This window comes from Epinephelus lanceolatus, chromosome 8, assembly GCF_041903045.1.
Source record: "Epinephelus lanceolatus isolate andai-2023 chromosome 8, ASM4190304v1, whole genome shotgun sequence".
Taxonomy (NCBI): Eukaryota; Metazoa; Chordata; class Actinopteri; order Perciformes; family Serranidae; genus Epinephelus; species Epinephelus lanceolatus.
Window position 1 is genome coordinate 7925210 of NC_135741.1, and position 22266 is coordinate 7947475.

A 22266-nucleotide genomic window follows, 5' to 3' on the forward strand; every position below is an offset into this window, starting at 1 on the left:
ATGTTTGTTAGTTAAAAATATCAACCAACCATTCTTTGGTCAACCAGGAAGGTCATTAGTCAGCAAGATTTAATTTCAAAACCGTGAATCTCTATTAGGAGCTGCTCCTTGTCAAAATAAATCAAAACCTATATGACTGGACCATGTGGGAGTTTAATTTGAAAGGACAGACACAGGAAGTGTCCACGCTCAGCAGTCAGACAGGAGTCAGGTTAATTTCCAGGGCTGGTACCTGCGGTTATTCCACAGGCTAGTTAGTAACATGTCGGGCAGGAAATCCAAAGTGTGGGATCATTTTGAGAAGGTGAAGGACGAACCCAAGGTGATATGTAAACTCATCTTCATTGGTCGACTACAAACATGACGTATCATCTGAAACATGGAAGTAGCTACATGCCCATTAGCCCACAGCGTCATTAACAGGCGGCTCGCTCAGTGTGTGACGTGCACTTGGAGATAAAATATAGGCCTATATTAATGAAGGTTCATTAGTACGGTTTTGTATTTCTTTGTAATGATACTACTCTTTTTCACACCTTGAACTTAAACCATTGTGTTGCCCCGCCCAAAATGTATAATTTTATAATTAAGTTAATATCTAGTCGACTAATGGCCCGAAATGATGACTATTGGTCAACTAGGAAAATCCTTAATTGGGGGCGGCCCTCGTGAAAACGCTCAGTGATATAAGTGTCTTGTCTCACGCGATTCACATCATCAACACCAGCTAGTTAGCTATAGCTTTACTTAGTTTAGTTAGCTATACTTAACAGTTTTACAGCAAACTGTGACTATCTTGACTTGCAGAATGATCTTTTAAATTGTCAAACATCATATATGTAATTTATGGTACAATTCAAGTCTCGTCGTTGGCTACCACAAAAGAAATAATGCCCCATTGTGGTCCACCTGATTATTATAACAGATTATATAACATGTAATTAGTGAGCATTACAAGTGCTGGTAGGCAGATTTTGTTACCTTTTGACAGCCAGGCTAGCTGTATCATCCTGTTCCCAGTCTTTATGCTAAGCTAAGCTGCTAACTGCAGATCAGGGTTTTCTGGAGGCAGTTAAAGTGTCATTGGTTGATGACAGAGCCAAACAACTTCAGGTTGTCAAAGTCTCACTGTGCCTGGCAAATCACCCATTTAACAAAACACAGTTGCCACAGTTAGTGCAAATCTTAATCACCGACACTGATTATAATTAAGAACATCATTATTTCAAGCAGAACACCGAAGTTGAGCTTTTATTAGCTGTTTCATTCACAATCTCTGGCTGACTCACAGCTGTATGGCTATCAGCTGACCAATCTCACCCACTTATATTCATGCAGGTGTACAGCACATTGATTATAACCTGACACCTCATCGCACTGTTACTTTGCAGCTCCTTCTATCAGTCCAACTTCCTCCTTATGTACTGTATGTTTTATATTGTATCACAAATGTAATTGTACGATTTAATGTTGCTGTGTACATGTATTTAGGGGGGATTTGTTCACCTGGCAGATTCCTTCTTTCCGGCTGAAGCTTTTCAGCCAAATTAACTGTGAAACCGTTCGCTTTAAATCATTAATTCCTTGGCACGCAACCAACAATTACTTTATTAAAAGATTGACAAATGGAGCAGTTATAAACTACATTAACTCCAGCTCCTTAAGAATACACCTCTAAAAATTGTATTACTGTATTTAAAGTTTAAACATGAAATAAGAAATGGACATTTTTTTTTAGATACTATTCAACCATAAATTTTATCTGAACTCTGACTGAACCAGTCATAATTACATTGGTAAAGTAACAGCTAAATTGCCTGTGAAATGTCCCTCGGCTCCTCCAAAAGCTTAAAATGTAATTGCTGACAGTGAGTGTGTTTGTATTAGCCTTGTGACATTTCTGAGAGGTTTACACAGGTGTAAGATGCCTGCTTTCTACACAGTCCTTAATAGTGAGAGGGAGGTGTCGGCTGATAATAAGCACCTGTTCTCTCTATAATGTATTGCAGTGTTCCATCAGATATGCAGATTCATCCATTTGCATACGTTTCTCTCAATATTGTGCACAGTATGCCCTGATATAACAAACCAGTTGAGGCTTGAGATTTATTTTTGAGTGACATCATCCTCTCCATAACCCATTAGCTGATTAGCCTTGTTGATTTTTATGCATGTTGAATATTTGCGTGCATTTTTACAAACGTGATGTGCCTAGTAAAGCCAACAAATCTACAACCCACACTTCAGAATAGCTTTAGGAGAATAAAGCGAGTGCCTGTTGAAGGAATCAATGTCTCTCCACGTTAATAAGTGAGGATAAGAAGGATAATGAGATTGCCTGCTGTTTGCATTGGCTGCATGTGTTATCATACCGGGGTGTTTAATGCTATGCTGCAAAACTAATAAACAAAATTCTTTAAATGGATAATTGGTGTGCTGAATCCACCAATGTCAGCAGTAGAATTTTTTTGAAAAATGTAGCATATATAATCACAATTCTAAAATGAGTAATATGTGCAAATAGCAAAGGTAACACTACATTTTAAAGCTGGGTTAGGCAGTTTTATTTTGGCGTCACTGGGCAAAAATCCCAGCCCTCCTGTGTGCATGTTCTCCCCGTGTCAGCGTGGGTTTCCTCCAGGTGCTCCAGCTTCCTCCCACAGTCCAAAGACATGCAGGTTAATTGGTGACTCTAAATTGTCCGTAGGTGTGAATATAGGTGTAAATGGTTGTCTGTCTCTATGTGTCAGCCCTGTGATAGTCTGGTGACCTGTCCAGGGTGAACCCCACCTCTCACCCAGTGTCAGCTGGGACAGGTTCCAACCCCCCGTGACCCCCAACAAGATAAGCGGATACAGAAAATGAATGAATGAATGAATGAATGGGCAAAAATCCAATAATAAACTTTGAGCTTATTGTAAATCAAGTGGTTTGAGAGAACACTGGACTTCTGCAGTTTTTAAAAAATCTAGCCCATGATGGGAAACTTTGGCCAGTCACAGCTCCGTGGGACTGGACAGCCCCAACTCTCTGCCAGATCAGGAAACTTTCAGTTGCTGCCGTTACACAAGTTAGACATAGCCCTGCTGCTGGCCACCAGCCCGCTGTGACATCCAGCAGTGGAGGGTTTGCACTACCTGAATTTCAGCTGTTGCAGCTGCCAACCAAAGGTCTGTCTCTGCAGCAGCTGCCCAGTCAGAGTCCACAGCGAGGCCGGTTCTACGCAGGGGCAAGAGGGGGCAGTGCCCCCTTAAACAAATGTCTTGCCCCCTCAAATCAAATCCGCCGAAAAAGGCACAAAACTGAAAAGTTTTCTCATCTATCTCCACTCCATTTCATGCTGTGTGCCGGCTGTGTGTGTGATCTAACGTTACTGTCTGCATTCGGCAGAGACACTCCCCCCAGTAAACACCCAATCACTATTTAGTATGCAAATGAGCCAAGATGCATCGGCGTCAGGTTTCTCAGTCTCAGTGAGGCAGAATGCAGCAGTGAAGTGAAGCTACGTTAAACTCGTCGTAGCGTCTTGTGTCGTGAGATACTTAATATATAGTTAACAACAAAGTGTGAGCATAGAGAGTGAGCATGTCAGTGCGAACGTTTCTTCAATCACACAAGCACAGTGAGAGATGAGTGCCTGCTGCATGTCACATACTGAGGACAAATGCCCTGTGTGTGCCAGACCCCTACATAAAGCCCCGTCCAGCCTCTAGTTCTGCATGTTTTTTACAAAGCTTTTATTAACTTTTCCCTCCTGCAGCTTTCAGCAGCTCAAAGGAGAGTGAAGAGAAATCTGTTAAATTGCTAACAAAAAAAACAAAAAATGACAAAAAACAAAACAAAAAAATATAAAATGTTCTCCTCTAGCCTATATCTGTTGTGTTTGTTAGTTCTGTCAGTTTGATACATTTTTTTTATAAGACTAGCTTTGGTAAACACTGGCTATAGTGAGGTTATTGTAATTATTAGGTTCAAATTTATTTCATATGCCTAGATGCCTAATGGCCATCCAATAAGATAAATGTTAAGATGTTGGTTGTGCCTAGACGAAGGATATTTTTATTTTATTTTTTCTTAATTTTTATTTTATTTTTTGTTTATTTTATTTTTCAGTTTTCCTCCCTGAGGGATTGCCACCTTATTGTAGTCAGAGGGTTTGTGTGCCTCAGTGACCCTAAGAGCTATACCAGCAGGAGCTTAGTCTTCAGGTGGGACACCCAAGTTGGACAAGTCTTAGGGTAGAGGCCTGACAAAGTGCAATCCATTTCTTTAGGTTGGGGGTTGGACACACAGCTAACAACAACCCAATTCCATGTAGAAAACACTGTTATCAACAACAAAACAAACGGTGAGCACATTTGAGACCACGGTGCTTTGACACCCTCTATAGGGCACTCACACAGCGTCTCCACATCCTGCGAGTGAGTGAGTGAGTGAGTGAGTGAGTGAGTGAGTGACCTTTATTTGTCAGCTCTACCTATGGCAAAAATGTGCTGGAGCATGATGCCCCCTCCACATTTATGACTGCCCCCTCATATGTGCCTGCCTAGAACCAGGCTTGGTCCACAGTGACAGTGAGGGACAGGGGGGCATGGATGTATTAGAAGAACTGGATACAACTTTGAACGTGGGGTTGAATGTGGGGCCTCATTTAGTCTTATGGGAGTTGCTCAGTGGCGCATGAAGCCAAAGTGGTTCAACTACTGTGTATAAAATTACCCGCATCATCTGGGGATTATTGGCACTACTTACACACTGTGCAGCCTATAGAGCAAGCGACCGAGTGTCTAACTTCTGCCAGCCAAATGACTAACTTCCGCTTTAGCGCTCTGCTAACTAGCATTTGGATACAAAAACTTCTAGACTATTCAAAATTAATAGGACCAAATGGTTAAAATCCTGATAGTGAAACATGTTGTTTCATGGTGGTTGTGACACTCAAAAAAAATTGTCCACTGATAAACAACTGTTTGCTTGAAGATATATTTTTACAACTACATTTAAGTGAGTTATAAAGCATTTATTAACGTTTTATAGAACTTTTACATGTTAAATAAGGAGGGTTAAAATGAAGGGTCTCTAAAGCAAAACAGAAATCTGCTGTTTACTTTAAAGACATAAATGAAGTTACAGGACCAGATCCTGAAGTGTTTCTTACACCCAACAGAAGCATCTTGTATCATCTTTAATCTGCAGGTTTGAGCTCTTTGCTTGAAGAAGCGTGATTAAAAGCACCTTATCTGCAGTCGCCGAGGTGGAATTGATTCTGTTACGTCGCGTCTGACTGACATGGTGTTTTAAAGATATGTATTATATGAAGAGAAGCTGGTAATGTGACAGAGCAGTCAGATTTCAGCGTTGATGTTATGACAAGGTATGCAGCATGTCAGACTTGTTTGGAAAATCTATCAAATTATGAGAAATATGTTACGGAGAAGCACATTACGTAAAATGTCTCCTTCAATTTAAAATCATACTTCCAGAATAACAGCTACCTCTCCAAAATCAACCCCCCCCCAAAAATTTCCATTAGCTCCCTCTATTTGCATGTTGGCTATTTAAGGGCATCATTATGAATTCTCCTCCCCCCGTGACAAGATGTGACTAAATATGACACCTTTTCCCCAACCTGCTGCTCCCTCGCACAACACCATCGCCCAGTCTGTCTGAATCATCTCCTCCAATGCTCCTTAAGGGGTTTATTGTACATGCAGAAGGTTTCACACACACACACACACACACACACACACAATATTACAACAGGGTAAAACAGTGGGGCTGGGCACTGAGGGTTTGGCTGTGTCCATCTTCAAATGCCACTGGTCTGTCTGACGGCTTTGGTATTTAAAGAAGACACAAAATGGACTGATAAGGGTGCTACATTAGGAAAAAAAAGTACATTTCAGACTAAATTATTAAAGGTAAGAAAAATCATCTGAACTAAATATGAATTACGTCCACTGGTCCAACTTTCATCTGAACATGCAGGAGTGATGGTGCTTTTTGGCCTGCCTGATGATTAAAAACAACTCCTGGCCTGAAGGGGACGCCACAGTTAAAGGTCAAATTGTTAAATTTTAAAAGGCCACAGCCACTACACCACCAGACCATTTTCAATAATACATGGAGGAGTGATTTATGTTAAGAATAATAAGGAATAATGTTAAAATCTTAAGGATTTATTTTGTACGGATGTTTCACTTTAAAGGAATAGATTGATATTCTGGGGAATGTGCTCAGATGGGAGACAATGCCCTTTCTAAAAAAGATTCTCCATTTGCAAGATGTTTCAATCTGTTGTTTTTGTTATTATGCATAAACAAAGCCAGCTTGAGAGGTAATGTGTTGATAGGGTATTAAATGTAGTTGTTATACCAAAATAAGCTCTATTAAAACATTTATTTTGCTCTTATACTGATTTTTGATAGCCACAAATTATATCATTTACATAATGAAGACGATCTCATCAAGAGCATTTGTTTGTTATTGATTTCTCTTTTACTCTGAGCTGAAAAGAATGTTTTTTTTAAGGACAAGTTAATTTAAACAGACTTCTTTAATTAGGTTTAGCTTGAAAGGGTTTAGGCTTCAAACAGAAGAACAAACACGACTGCAGTTCTGTCACCATTTCTGCATCTTAAAGAGAGGTCTGTGACTGAATAATGTATGATTAGATTTCCTATCCTTCAATAGAACTATGATATTATGGCTTAATGTCGGAGATCATTATATTTGTGTCTTTAAATCATTTTAACACATCAGCAAATATCAGTCTACATAAAAAAATAAGGAGAAGATGACCCCGGGTGAATTTTTCCCTAAGATGTGAGTTTTTTCACATTTGTAGAAATATATCTTAAATTTTACATGTAGTTTCAAACTAATGAATGGGTCCACACATGAATCTCCTTATTAGATTACCCACAATTTTTGTGTCTACACAGATCCTTAGAAAGCAACAAGGACTAACAAGTTCAGGTCTCCTCAATAACAGCTGCTGAGCAAAATTCCACAACAGAAATGAGTAAGACGTACATTTAGAAATGGTAGCCCTCACTGAATGTATGCAACACATGGGCATTAGCTCTACTTGCATTCGTTAGGTGGGGTCTGAGTTATATGTATGTGGGCATCTTCTCCCATCTCACCCCAGTTTGGGGTCACTGACCTAGATGGAAGTCTGCACCTCATTTATCGTCCACAGAACAAGGTTGTACACCAACATTTTAATAACAAAATAAAACAGGCTGCAGTGAGAGTCTCTCTCCATGGGATATTTAAAAATAGCAGGTTTGGGCATTTAGTCCTTCTCAGGCAAGCAAAGCGGTTTAGTGTTGCCGTAACTAACAGGAACAATGCTCCAACAAGGGATTGCTGATAAAATATAAAGCAAGATTCTGTTACTGTATTGCCTACTACTACTACTACTGTTTCCTGTATTGTAAAAAAACAGAGGCTGAAAAAACTAAGATGAAATGTTAAAACTAAACAGTGCTGATCAAATACAAACATAGAAAATAAAACTCTGGTGCCTATTTCTCACCTCAAAAGTTTCCAGGAACATGTTTTAGTGCACTGTTCCAGCCGACCACCATATTGTTTCTTGTGTTTGTAGTGTTTCTCAAGCTCGTATTACGTCACCCACCAGCAGGAGCATTTTTTGGTCCAGTGAGGTGCAGTGCATTCTGGTTGTTATAGGTTTTCTAACTCTTAAGCAAAAGCAATTGCCACGGGCCTTTTCCTGTGTTTTCTGTGGTCACGTAGCACCACTTTAAAAGTATTTGCATCTGTGTACTGCATAGACAACTCAGATTTATGAAAAAGAAAGGCAACATGTTACATCTTGGTTATGTTATCTGTACAAAAATCAAAGTGTACTATATCTTTGTCCCGGGTAGTGATTTCCTGGGGACACTTGAGGAAGCACCCAGGCTAGCTGTTTCCCCTTGTTTCCAGTCTTTATGCTAAGCTAACCAGCTGCTGTATGGCAATTTACCATACAGACATTTCTCATGTCACTCTCTGCAAGCAAATGAGCATTTGTTTCCAGAATACCACTGTTCCTTTACCTTGTAAAAGCCTAGACCATACATGTAAAAGCCATCACACTACCCCTTGCTGATTTCTTTTATTTAATCTACACCAGTCACAAAGGAAGTGATGTAGATAAAGAGACTCAGAGATGGAAGCTGAAGGTCTGAGGCAATGTTGGTTGTGAAAGCAGTGCTGCAAATTGAGTATCAGTAGGATATCTCTATTTTGTGCATTCACTTTTGACTGTGACCCTTTGCTTACTTGTGGGGGAGGAGTAAAAAGGTAAAAAGTTTGCAGTACACAGGAATCTAATTGTGGACCTAATATAACACAATTCCTTACCAGTCCTAAAGCTCACAGCTCACACTGTAATATCTCTGTGCTCAGACACAGCAGTAAGGGCAAGCAGACTCTCTATGATGATGGATTGTCCATAGAGATATGGGAAAGGTGAGAAAATAGGCACTACTTTTCTATTGATTGTTTTTGGGGGCGACTCTATTAAAAAAAAAGACATAGCACCTGTTAAGATGTCAAAAGTAGGCTAGAGCTCTATAAAGCTAATCAAACCAGGTTAGTGAGCAAAGAAAATGTCCTCCTTTATAGACAATGCGATAAAGGAATACACAGGGACAGGTACACCTCCACTAAATCTGATGATGTGTGTGACAGAGGAATCTTCTTTGTGAGAGATCTGATGTCAACACAAACGCCTAAAGGGACAGTTCACCCCAAAATCAAAAACATAATTTTTTTCTCTGTAGTTCTATTTATCAATCTAGATTGTTTAAGTGTGAGTTGCAGAGTGCTGGAGATATTGGCCATAGAGATGTCTGCCTGCTCTCCAGTATAATAGAACTAGATGGCACTTGGCTTGTGGTGCTCAAAGCACCAAAAGAAAATACATTTGAAAAACTCAACAGCAATGTCTCTTTCCAGAAGTCATGACCCAGTAACTCAAGATGTTCCACAGACCTTGCTTGTAGGAACTATTTTCTTTGTACCGAACTACACTAGACAGCTGTATCACTGCGCAGAGGGAAGCGTACATCTACTCATGAACGAGAGGCTCAAGCTCATGACAGTGTGAGATGTCAACATTAATGGTGTCCTCCTCGGTTGAGCTGTAATGGCTAACTATAGAAAATATTTTTGACTGGTTACAAATGTTGATCTATAGGTTATTTTGCTACTCTTCAGCTAACTGCTCTGCGCAGCACCCAGGTTTTGTAGGAGCTAGCTAGTTGCACTGTTAATTTGGCGATAACTAATAGTAACGCCATCCTTACTCAACAGTGTCATTGTGGAAATATCGTGCCCACCCTTGGGTCTCCACTCAGGTCACTCCAGTGAATATTCAGCTGACTACACACTGGAGCTAAAGGGTAGCCACCAGGTTTCCACAGCAATGGCATCACACCACTGGGACGTTGTTACCAGCGGTAATTGCTGAATGAGTGGCATTGCTAATTAGCTTCTTTTTTTTTTTAACTGTGCAAATAGTTTTGCTAGTTGTGCATATTTAACTACGTGGCTCACATAGTCTTTTTGTCTTCTATGTTTCCTTTCTTGTTGTATAATGCCCTTGTGAAGCACTTTATAAATAAGTTTTACTTACTATACTTACTTAGCTCCAGCCGGGTCTGGGTGGTCTGCAGTGCAGAGCAGCCAAGGCTAACGTTAGCTAACCAGTGGAGACTGGAGGTTGGGCAGTGGACATTATGTTTCCACATGTTAACAAAGCCACCTGACTGTTGGTCAGCTAAGCCAACGTAAAATAAAAATAAAGGGCAACATTAGGGATGCACCGAAATGAAAATTTGTGGCAGAAGCCGAAGCCGAATAAAATTAAATGCTTGGCCGAATACCGAATACCGTTGTTTAGTTTTTCATTAGTTTTTGCAGATGAACACCCTCCAGATTAGTGTTGTCATGGTACCAAAATTGGGACCCACGGTACGATACCAGTGAAAATATCATGGTTCTGAGTAGTATCACGATACCACAGCAAAAATGAGGCAGATGTGCCTTTTGTCATTTATAAAAAGATAAATCACTTTTCTATAATACATCAATGATATTTCAATGAATAAATTACTTATTGACTTATTCATACTTCAAAAACAGCATCAATAAGTGATTAACATAGCGGGGATCAAAATAAAATAAATAAATAAAATAAAAATCAACCAGCCACCCTCCTCCTCTGACAAGTAAAGAACGGTCCCTACGTAAGTAAAGAACAGTCCCTAAAGTGCGGTGAGGTTTGTGGGCCGTTACCTGCCACAAAGAGAGAAATGTGAACGGCTCGTTTCTCTTCTGACACGTCACATAGGCCTACCTGTGTGCCGCCACGGCTCGGCTGTTCAGGTGATTTTTGGACAGTCATGACGCCAAGAAGAGGATATTATTGGAGCCGGACTTCTCCATCACTGGTAAGCCGATGGCCGCCATATTTGACAGGAATACATTCCTGTCTGTGTCTGTGACCCCCGTTCAACCCACAACGGGTGGGATTTGCCTTTCGTTTCTGCTGCTGGTTGAAATCTGTGAATGATTTATTTTGCTCGAACAAAACTATTTTTAGTCACAAATGCGAGTGCGGTGACAGACGGAGTGAAATATCGCCACACTGACGACATTTTACTCCGTCCGTCACCGCACGCTGTTTGATTGCGTTATCAAAACACGCCGCTATTATTCGGCCTTGCTTTTCACTTATTCCACCAAATACCGAATGTGTGTTTTTTTTGCAATATTTGGCCGAATATATTCGGTTACCGAATATTCGGTGTATTCCTAGGCAACATATTTACACCACAAAACATTACAATTTCACCACCTTTAAATGGGTTGTGCTTTGAAATGAGTCATTTAGTCAGTGGAGCACTGGACCAAAAAGAAGAGCCTCTTGTATTTAACACCATTTTGACTTTAGTTACCAGTTAATGAATGCTGCGCTATCAAAAGCAGAATTAACCGAAACATCCCCAGCTGTAACATTAGCGAGCTGAGTGGTGCTAGGCGAGCTAGCAGTAAATGCACATTTCCTTCTGCACAGTGATGCGATTGGCATTTGTAGTTCAGTGGAAAGAAATAGTTCCTACATAAAACTGCTCACAACAGGATCTGTAGATTAGCTTTAGTAACCGGGTCATGACTTCTGGAAAGAAGCATTGGTGTTGAGTTTTGAAATGTATTATGAGTGCCATCTAGTTCCATTATATTGGAGAGAAGGCAGACATCTCACTCTCCAACAAATCTCCTGTAATTTACAGAGCCATTACAGGATGGAACTCTTAACCAAATGGCATTATTAAAATAAATACCAGAGCAGCTTTTAAGAAGAGTTCTTAATGCAGTTAATTGTATTAATGGACAGTAAATGAAATGACATGATGTAACTTATGAACTAACTCACTTGCCTACAGGTTTTGTTTGAAGTGTTGTAACATTTGATATGTGATTCTTAATTACTTTTTTTGTATATAATTTGATGTTCAAAGGTATATAATGTATATAATTGTTTCTTATATTGTATGATTTATGTATCAGACCCCAGGAGGACGAGCTGATGCTAGGGTGCTATGGGTATCCTTATAAACTAAACTAAACTAAATGCGGCAATTCACATCAAAATAATCTAGAATGATAAATAGCACTGCAGATAAGAAGAAAAATATGTATTTTTGATACAGGGGTAAACTTTCACTTTAAATTGCTGAATTTCCCTTCAGGGATGAATAAAGTTCTTTCCATTTCTAAAGTCAGGTCAAGTTTTCAGAGAAGTGAATAAAAGAATACCATCATTTTTGGTGTCAGAGTCCAGTCAACACCAGAGAGCACTTAAATCATAAAGTCTGAATAAATGCATTGTATGATGTTACCAATGAATTTAGAATTAGATGATATTATTAATAATGAATGGAATAAATGAAAAAAAAATAAAGAAATCTGAACTACCTACTATTAGAATTAAACCAAAGAACTGTGTGGAATGTGTCCTTGTGGGCTAATACATTGCTTTTTTAAAAACCACATCAGAAACCCACCGGGGATGCTCTCACAGCTTCTCATTTAAAGTCTTCTAAATACCATTCATTGTTGTGACATCGCACGTTAAGGGCTAGGAAGAACTTGTTCCTCGCAGTTTCTGGCTACAGTAGACAGCCGCAATCGTTCTCCAGTAATCCTGAATTATCCAAAAGAGTAAGTACAGTGTATTTCAAGGCTGCAAATCAGCAATGCTTGCTGTTAAATGATGTGGAGGCCACGGCTATACACTGTATCAGATGCATAATATCCTAGTGTGAGCCCTGAAGGACACCTAGTGAAAAAGAAGTAACCTTGGGGACTTAATCCTTGTGAAATATATGTGCTCTCTCAGTGTGTAGGGATGGGGAGATACTGTAGGATGACAAATAATTGAAGAGGGCCATCTCGACACTACTGGAACAGGGAACTATCCATCTGTGAGGCTGTACAAAAGAGATATTGAAATAATAACTCATGGATTACCAGTATGACAGAGTAGAGTTTCTTCATCTCCTCACACGTCTTCGTCAGAGCAGAGAGATCCGTGTTGTATTTCTCAATTGCCAACTGGGGTATAGAGAAAAAGCACAAGGAACTCCTGGTGAGCTTGTTCATTCATTCGGTCAGTCATTGCTCAAACTTCACTGTTATCTCTTACGGGTCAGACTCTACAGCCTGCATTTAGAGCTGGGTTGGAAACAAGATATATACTGTATGTATCAGTAAGAAAATATACATATAAGCTATATGTTGAATGTTTACAATACAAATAACCTTCAGCAGTGTATTGTATTTGTGAACTGGACACAGCTGCAGCCAATACTGTACATTTTATTTTATTTACCATGAAGGACGGCATGAATTGACAACTGATGATCTGTTGTCCGGAAATGTTTTTAATAAGAGTTTTAGATTTTTAAATGTTGGCCAAGTAATCACATAAACATAACAAAAACATACAAGGCGATGGTAGAGGAGGTCGTAATAATGTGCCTTTAAATAGAGGCAGCATTGTAGATGGCATTGGTCTGTGAGGCCATTACATACATGCCGACATGGACAGAAAATTATTTTCACTATATTATCGGTTCATTCCATTCTGCTTTTGTTTTCATTTCTTCATCGTCTCCTATTGTTGTATCTCACTTAAATTGTGCTACACTGCCCCCCCGATCCCCAGTGGTAAAACATGCAGAAATACCTGAAATGAATGCAGAGTACGGACAGAAGGCTCAATCTGTTTTTGTCTCTGTATCTAACTGTATCTAGTAGGGTTGACCCAAAAAATTCGAAGCTTCGAAGCTTCGTTCGATGGCACGGGATTTGATTGTGAAAAAAAAAAAATCGAATATTCAGCCTTAAACACAACTTATCAGCAACCAGAAGTGTTTTTTTGTTTGTGAATATTTTTATCTTAATTCTAGGGTTGCAAGAAACAACCTTTTCACCGTAATCTTTAAGTTATTAACTTTTTGGACTTTTTTTCACGGTCAATACCAGCCCCCGCGCCCCCGGTTGTCGAAGGCTTCGATTTAAAATCGTTCTGAGCTCTGAAGCTTCGATTTTCCAAAATGAAGTCGAAGGTCAGCCCTAGTATCTAGCATAAATTAGCCCTTAGGGTTAGCCTGCCTTTATGCAGACTGTAGATACGCAAGTTTAGCGTTACATAACTTGTATTTCACATTCATTTTGTATATTTTGTTTGTATACTTTCAAATATCCCTCCAATGCTCGTTCGCCACTCTGCCTGTAACATCAGGTCGAGTAATGTCTCGACTAAAATGCTGAACGTTATCTGCAGCTGAGCAGATCTCAGATTTTTATTATATGGATCTGTGATTACTCTTTATGTTGAAAAAATACTGACGTCCAAATCGAGTACTTGGGCACTCGTGTCTATCCCATAAACTGTATATAAAGATGAACAGTATACCAGCTCCCTAAATTTGAAGCCAAAACATTTTGATTGCCCCCAGGTGGCTGGCTGCAGTATAGCTTATAAACCCTGCCCCCTCTGTGTTTGTGGATGGGACACAGGCCAAACTAAAAGATCACAGTAACCATCAAATAAAGATGGTGTCTTTCATTTTAGGTAGCTCTTAAAAAGCTTATGTTTGTTCAAGTGTTTTTAATAAGTTTGGTTTGCATTTGTTATTCAATGCTATAAAAGAGGGTTTGACGTCATGACTGACAGTTATGTGTGCCAATCGAGTGCGAGCAATCAATGGCACACATAGATGGTCAGAAGGCAGGAACTTGATACAGCAGAGATCTCTACTGTTTCAAATGACGTGACCAAGCATCTGTATTCGGGATATTTGGCTAATCCATCTTTATAAACAGTCATTGGTCCATTCCTACTGCATAACACACAGCAATGTGCCAACAAACAGAAGAGAATAAGAAGACCACTATTACATGGAAGCAAAACAGATAGTAAACAATTCATTTGTGTGAGAAACAATGAAGGTGATAAATGCCCTGTTTGTTCACTAGAAGACACATTGTACCTTTAAATGGATGTGTAAATAAATAATAAACACAGGATTTACTACTTCACCTTCAGGTCTTTGGAGAAGTTTGGGTGATGAACTCCAGCATTTTTCTTCTTGGAAGTTTTTTTATACTGAATGACTTTCTGCAGTTCATTCTTCAGGACTGAAGCAACACACACACACACACACACACACACACACACACACACACTGGTTACCATCCATCATATTTGACCACTGAAGCAAATAGCTGCTTTAAATCAGATGCTGTCTCCTGTGTGATCCTGTGAAGAGCTGTATTTGTGCTTGTGGTAACTGTTTGTAAGTCATCACATAGACAATATATTGGGTTGAGCCCGGATCTCCCCTTGACAATGAGATTGTGATGTTTCAACAGAGTATACTGAAACTACAATTGCAGAAAGATCTAGTAAATGTTACTATCACTCTTCCTCACAAATATCTTGCGTTGGCACAAAAAAAGAAGTCGGGTCAGCATTACAGGGATGTCAGCAACTTTGAGAACAACGGTCTTTGGACACAGTAGTAAAATGCGATCTACTCACCATCTATTTCTGCGGTCAGGCCTTTGATGGAAGCTATCCAGCAACAACCAAAAAAAAACAGTGACACACACAGAAAATACACGTTTCACTTAACAGACCTCGACTGAAAAGTTACACACAGATTTTTTTCAGCTTTGATCAAAACTTGATTAGCAAATACCTCCTGGGACAGTTTCAAATTCTGCCAACTCCTGGGTAAAAGTGGCCAGGCACGGTTCATGCAACATGATCTGCTCCACAAGGGCATGAAGCAAGGTGAATTTCTTGTCTCTCCCACGGAGCTGCGAGAGCTGGGGAGTGAGAGAGTACAGTGAGAAAAAAAGGGCATAGCCTGTACAAACCTATAGTTCTCTGCCACACAGCACAAGGACAAGACATACATAAATAGTAGGGATGTCCCGATCTGATTTTTTTGCATCCGATCCGATACTGAGTCCTTTATTTTGAAACCGAGTCCGATACCGAGTCCAATCCGATACTTTGCAAAGTATTAAGAAAGAAAAAAAAAAGAATGCTTCCAAGTTGTCCCATAAGGTTTGTTTTTTATTAAAATAGTATCCAGAAAGCTTATCGGTGGTTCAGTGGCACAAAATGTAACCATATTAAATATCTTCTTCTTGTCTTCAATAAACAAAATAGGCCTATATCTTTTGTAGCGGTTTGACACATGAAACAAATATTTTTCTTTTACTCAGTCAAACCCCACAAAGAAAACATAAAACCCATAAAACAGGTCCCTCAACAGCAAAATTAAATTGTTTTTACGTGGTTTCTGTAGAACAAAAGAATTATACTCAATTTTCAAAAATACAAATACAATAGTAATCAGTTTCAAGAAAGTATATATTTTTTCCACCAAAGAAAAGAAATGTTCCGTTCAGTCAGTTCAATCCAGTTCAAACAAAAAACTCCACTCTGGGATTTCCAAATAATACACAGTTCACAGTTCACAGTTCAATTCAGTTCAATCCACACAGTTCGCTAAACAAAACAAAACTCCACCCCAGGTTTTCCCGCAACCAAGGAGGTAAAGAAAATCCACTGTTGGCTCTGACTCAGTTCAGTTTCAAAACACTAAATCAACACGGCCCGAAGGTTCCAAATGAGGAATAATGAAACGGAAAGTAACCTCCAGCTTTTGCCAACTCACGGGACCGCGTGTGAATGCTGTAATGCTCCGGCGTTGTTTCGGACGTGGAGGCTCCCTTGATATCCATGGCGGAATCTCTGAGTTGAGGCCGGTGGCCGGATGGAAGATATTCCACGGGCAAGCGCACTTATTTCGCAGACTTTGAGCGGTGTAAAATGCCATGGTAGGCCGAATACGCAGAAGACTTCTGGCTCATTTCTCACTCGCCAGCGACTCTCGCCATACTGCCAGGAGCAGCATAATGTAGGGGCCGGTCTACCTGGGTTCAGCTGATTGAGCCATCCCACTGGCCGATAGCACTGGTGGGTGTGTCTGTGTACCTCAGTGTCTGGAGGTGAGCAAGCCATCAGCTGACTGTCTTACAAAAAAAAATAGATTTAGAAAATATACAGGATTGCCACACTTTATACATTGGAAAGCGGAGGCAACAGTGAACAACATAGATGAAAAACCTGGCCATTGTTTTGATTCCTCCGATCTTTTATTACCGATTCCAATTTTCTAAAAATAACGTGATCGGGGCCGATACCCGATCGGGACATCTCTAATAAATAGGGATGCGCCGAATATATTCGGCCGAATATTGCAAAAAAACCACACATTCGGTATTCGGTGGAATAAGTTAAAAGCAAGGCCGAATAATAGCGGCGTGTTTTGATAACGCAATCAAACAGCGTGCCGTGATGCGCGGAGTAAAATGTCGGCAGTGTGGCGATCCGTCCCTCACTGCACTCGCATTTGCGACTAAAAATAGTTTTGTTCGAGCAAAATAGGCTTAAGTCATTCAGCACGCTGTGCGAGCAGCCTACAGATTTCAACCAGTAGCAGAAACGAAAGGTGAATCCCACCGATTGTGGGTTGAACGGGGGTCACAGACACAGACAGTAATGCATTCCTGTCAAATACGGCGGCCATTGGCTTACTGGCGACGGGAAGTCGGCTCCAATAATATCCTCTTCTTGCCGTGTGGACTGCCCAGAAGTACCTGAACAGCCGAGCCAGCCGAACACAGGTATGTGACGTGTCAGAGGAGAAACGAGCCGTTCACGGCCCACAAACCTCACCGCACTTTAGGGACTGTTCTTTACTTATGAAGGGACTGTCAGGGGAGGAAGGTGGCTGGTTGATTCTTATTTTATTTATTTATTTTATTTTGATCCTCTCTATGTTCATCACTCATTGATGCTGTTTTTAAAGTATGAATAAGTCAATAAGTGATTTATTCCATTGAAATATCATTGATGTAGCCTATAATAGAAAAATGATTTATCTTTTTATAAATGACAAAAGGCACATCTGCCTCATTTTTGCTGTGGTATCGTGATACTACTCAGAACCATGATATTTTCATTGGTATCGTACAGTGGGTCCCAATTTTGGTACCGTGACAACACTAATCTGGAGGGGGTTCATCTGCAAAAACTAATGAAAAACTAAACAACGATATTCGGTATTCGGTACTCGGTATTCGGCCAAGCGTTTAATATTATTCGGCTTCGGCTTCGGCCACAAATTTTCATTTCGTTGCATCCCTACTAATAAATAGTGATATCTACAGCTGTGTGTGTTCGCTGAAGGCCATATCAATATATATTTTTTTTCCATGCCACATCATGTCTATTGTGTATTTGTATCCTCAACAAAGGTTTACCTCGAATTATCTGTTTTAAATAGCTGCTAACACCTTGCTGTGAGGGTTAATACCACTGTAAATGCCTGCATTAGTAATTCAGTGTAAAAGAGCTTGTGAATTCTGCACGTGTGTGCTTTGTTTGGAATTTTTATTACTCATAGTTAGTAGTAGTAGCAGCACTTACTGTGACTGCTTTCATATATTTGTATAAAATGGTAATGATGGCTCTAAAATTCAAGCCATGTTGCACTTGATGGTGCCACCTAATTGAAATGCAGGAGGGACCTCTCTAACCCTGTGATAGGCACTCATAGTCTCTTTCTAGGTTATGTTGTTTACCAATTTAAGGCCCTGGACAGTCTCTGAGGACTACATATACAAGACACGCACCAAGTATTGACGCTCGCAAGTGAAAAAACAAGAACCCAAAAAAAGATCTGAGATAACCTCGACGCATTTTTCTTGGGAGCAGTCAGCCATTAATTTGATGAGAGTCTGTCTCAAGCAGCAACAGTTTACTATTCTCAATTAGACCTGGAAACACCTCTGAGGAAACACGAGGCCTCGGCTTCATTAAATGGAGCAGAGGACGTTTTACTTCTGTGCCGAGAGCACTGCCCCTTAAACCTTCCCAGCAGAGAGACATGAACACAAAAGAGTGGTTCAAACTAAATTCAGAGAAAGGCTGAAAATACTCTTACAAACCCCTGACAGCACTTGAAACTATACACCCAGCAACTACTAAACCTTAAAAGGAATAGTTCAGCATTTGAGGAAATACTTATTCACTGTCTTACGAAAGTCATACACCTGTCCACCAAAATTGGCTTGTAAGTTTTCAAATCTTGAGAAAATATGAAAAAAAGGCAATACACTCATTTCCCATTGCCAGCAGACGAGTATGCCTTTCTGTTTTTTTGTTTTTTTATGTTTTGTTATTTTTTCTAGACGCACCATAAGTAGAAAGCATGGGGGCCAGTAAAAATGTTACAGATCTGTTACCTTTTTCTATACTCTTTTAAAATCGATGCCAATCGATTCGGAACGATGTTCGAGCACTACTTGGACAGAGAGAGAATTTTTAGCAGCATGTCATTACCTTGCACCAGGAAAGGGGAAACAATTAGCATGTCCACCCGGGTGTCACATTTCCATCACTGCCAGTCGGAGCTGGAGCTGATAAATACCTATGACTACTTCAGAGTAATTTGTTCCGGGAATGAATTCCGATTGTAGTCTTTCACACTTAAGACCAAAGTCAGATGTTAGCGGTTGTTAGTGGGTTCTTGTCCAGTGGGCAATGGGCTTAAGATGAGAATATTGAACAGGGTAGACATGGATCCTTAAAAAGTGTAAGGCCCCGATCAGGCAGGAAATATTTTAGCAGCAGGAGGCGGCTTTTTATAATTGTTTTTAAGGAGAGTTTAGCTTTTTGCTCGCTTTTTTTTTTGCATTGCTATGCATTTCGTGTTTCTGCACTCTAGGTGACTGGCCTTTCCTCGAGTTGAAAAAACTTTTTTTTTTTTTCACATTGTCCAGTCAGATGATTTAAGAGGCGGGGCCTTCTGTGGTGGTCAAGACAACAAGTTTACAATTGGTAAACACTGGTGGAGAAACTGATGGTAGCGGTCGCTGGATACCCAGAGTTACACAACTTTACAAATCGCAGTTACTCTCACCCTCTGCCTGTCCATTTTATTAGCTAGCTACTTATTACCGTGAAATTAATAACATTTGAAAAAAGACAAAAACTGTAGAATGATTACACGGATGATAAGGCTAAGGAGGTGATGGGGTGGCACAGCAGTAGTATTTAATCTGTTAAAAAAAAAAAAAAAAAGTCACATTTTGCAACCTGCAAAAAGCGCTCTGGGTGATTGGGGCTTTAAAATATCTCACAGTTTCTGTTGTGTGTCACAATTTCTATCCAAGTGCACTTCCATCCTAATCATTCAAACTACGCTAGAAAGGCTAGGCAAGGAAAAAGACAAGGATGATATTTACTTATATCATCTCATATTGATCGTAGGCTCCTAAAATTGAATTGAGTCCATGTTATATCGTGGCAGACATTGTGATATCAGAAAATATTTTGTCATTGTCCAAAGAATCAATATAATATTATATCGTAATAAAACTTGTGATTAACACTCTTGCGGTGGAAACCCTGTTTTTTTTTTGTTTTGTTTTTTTAAGATATTTTTGGGGGCATTTTTAGTCTATATTTGATAGGATAGATGAGTGTGAAAGGGGGAGAGAGAGAGGGAGTGACATGCAGCAAAGGGCCACAGGCTGGAGTCGAACCCGGGCCGCTGCGGCAACAGCCTTGTACATGGGGAGCCTGCTCTACCACTAAGCCACCGAAGCCCCGGAAACCCTGTTGAAACCACTCAAATGTCTGTAAAGTAAGAATGAAGCTGCAGCTAGCGGGCAATTATTTTAGCACATGGACTGGCAACAGGAAAATAGCTAGCCTGGCTGTGTCCAAAAGTATCAAAACTCACAGACTAGCACATCTAAAGTTCACTAATTCGCATCAGTTTTATTTTAAAAAAACAACAACAACACATTATGGTTTTACTGGGGTTATGTGCTGGACTCCTTCTTCGTAGAGTAAAGTGAATTCCTGGGGTCTTATCATCATTCTAAGGTTGCTGCTCCTCACCAAAATGCAGTTGTTTTTATACTTCAGTTTTGTATGAATTAAAAAAAAGAAAGAAAGAAAGAAAGAAAGAGCTGTAAAAACTTTTTAATTGGTGAACTTAAATGCTGGTGAATGGATTTTGGTACCTTTGGACTGAGCCAGGCTAGCTCTTTCCATCTGTCTCTAGCCTCCATGCTAACCTAAGCTAACTATTCCCATGCTCCAGCTTCATACTTACAGCTAAGGGTAGATATATAAGTAAGTATAAGTAAGTATTAATCATCGGCAAGACTGCAATTAAGTATATTTCCCCCAAAAAGTCAGACTATCTCTTTAAATTAACCCCAAAACAGGGTCAGAATTGTTGCTTTGATGAAAAGATCCACTGACTGACTGTATTTAATGATGGTTTACTTCTAAGAGACTTGACCACAAGTGGCCACACTGTGTGCAAAGTTTCATTTCTCCTGTGACGCCAGGTAGTAGTGACACAATCACTCAACGGTCAAAAGGACTTTGTCAAAGACCTGAGTGAACCTAAGTGGGAGAGAAAGTTGAAAGAAGATGCAGAGAAGCCCTGCTGTGTATATCAATGAGTAGTCTTATTAGCCTTGTGCTGCAGCTCTGTCAAAGGTCAGGCAACAGTGGTGAGTCGTACTTTAGTTAAGGAGGAGAGGCGGAATCCCTTGGCCTTTTCCTTCCTGGCGTTCTCATTGAGGTAATTGCCAATGGCGAGGAGGTACTCCAGCACGGAAACAAATGACCTGCAGTTGTTCAGCTGCGTGCACATTCTGATCTTCTGGTTAATCAGCTGGAAGACAAACACAAGGGGCACAGAGCAAAGTCATTTTGTTCTGTAATCCAGTCGCATACAGGTTCTCGCATTCATTTCTCCACACAACAAATTTGTGAGATTTAAGTGGTGTAAGACTGAACCTTTTTTTGAGGCTCTCGGTGCTGACAAAGTGTAGACAAAAATAACTCAAGGCTTCAGTATTTTACATTATAAAGATAAACAGCAAACACCTCATTTGACCTCATAAAATGAATAATCGAGGCCTTGTTGTTTGGCAAGATCATTATTTGGTATGCAATTGTGTCAAGTAGAAATATCCCTCTAGAATATCACACAATTTCCCTGCTTAACCAGTTCTGAACAGATCCTGTTGAATATGGATAGAAATTATACTGAAAAGCTGAAAAGAACTGAAAGTGGGATTTTAGGTTTTGCCAATGGTGTATTGGAGGAAAAAGGAGTTGATGCTGTGGGAATCGTAGTCCTTGACAAAGAGTTAGCTTTTCCAAATAAGGTCTATGCCAGCCAGCAACAACACTCCCACCATATGCTCCTGTTTTAAGAATAACTTCCCAAAGCCTACCAGAGGGACAGCCTCAATTACACAAAAGAGAAAGCTACATTATATCTACTGGCTTTGCAGAGGACCATCTGTACCGCTGTCGCAAACTACTGTAGTTTGTATGAAACAAATAAGACAGCTCAGCTCCTGACGTAATGTAGCATGCTTTTAGAACAGCATCTGATTTGGTATAGAGGTTGAATTTGACAGGAATAAGTCTGTGCCATCGTTACAGAACATTTTTACACTCTCATCCTGAGTCATTGTGTTAATGGTTCAGTTATGTTTTGGTATATAAGAATTACACTCACCAGCCACTTTATTAGGTACACCTCGCTAGTATCAGGTTGG

At 40.0% G+C, this 22266-nt stretch overlaps 1 protein-coding gene across 1 annotated transcript in view; it reads right to left on the minus strand.

The window, feature by feature from the left end:
* Nucleotides 1–22266, minus strand: part of LOC117258589 (uncharacterized) — a 77894-nt gene that overhangs the window by 3019 nt on the left and 52609 nt on the right. Inside the window, exons 12-16 of the mRNA XM_033629615.2 lie at nt 21216–21368; nt 15291–15420; nt 15131–15163; nt 14630–14727; nt 12553–12636 (exon numbers count right to left, since the gene is read on the minus strand). Coding sequence (XP_033485506.1) covers nt 12553–12636; nt 14630–14727; nt 15131–15163; nt 15291–15420; nt 21216–21368 — 498 coding nt within the window. The remainder of the gene's footprint in view (nt 1–12552; nt 12637–14629; nt 14728–15130; nt 15164–15290; nt 15421–21215; nt 21369–22266) is intronic.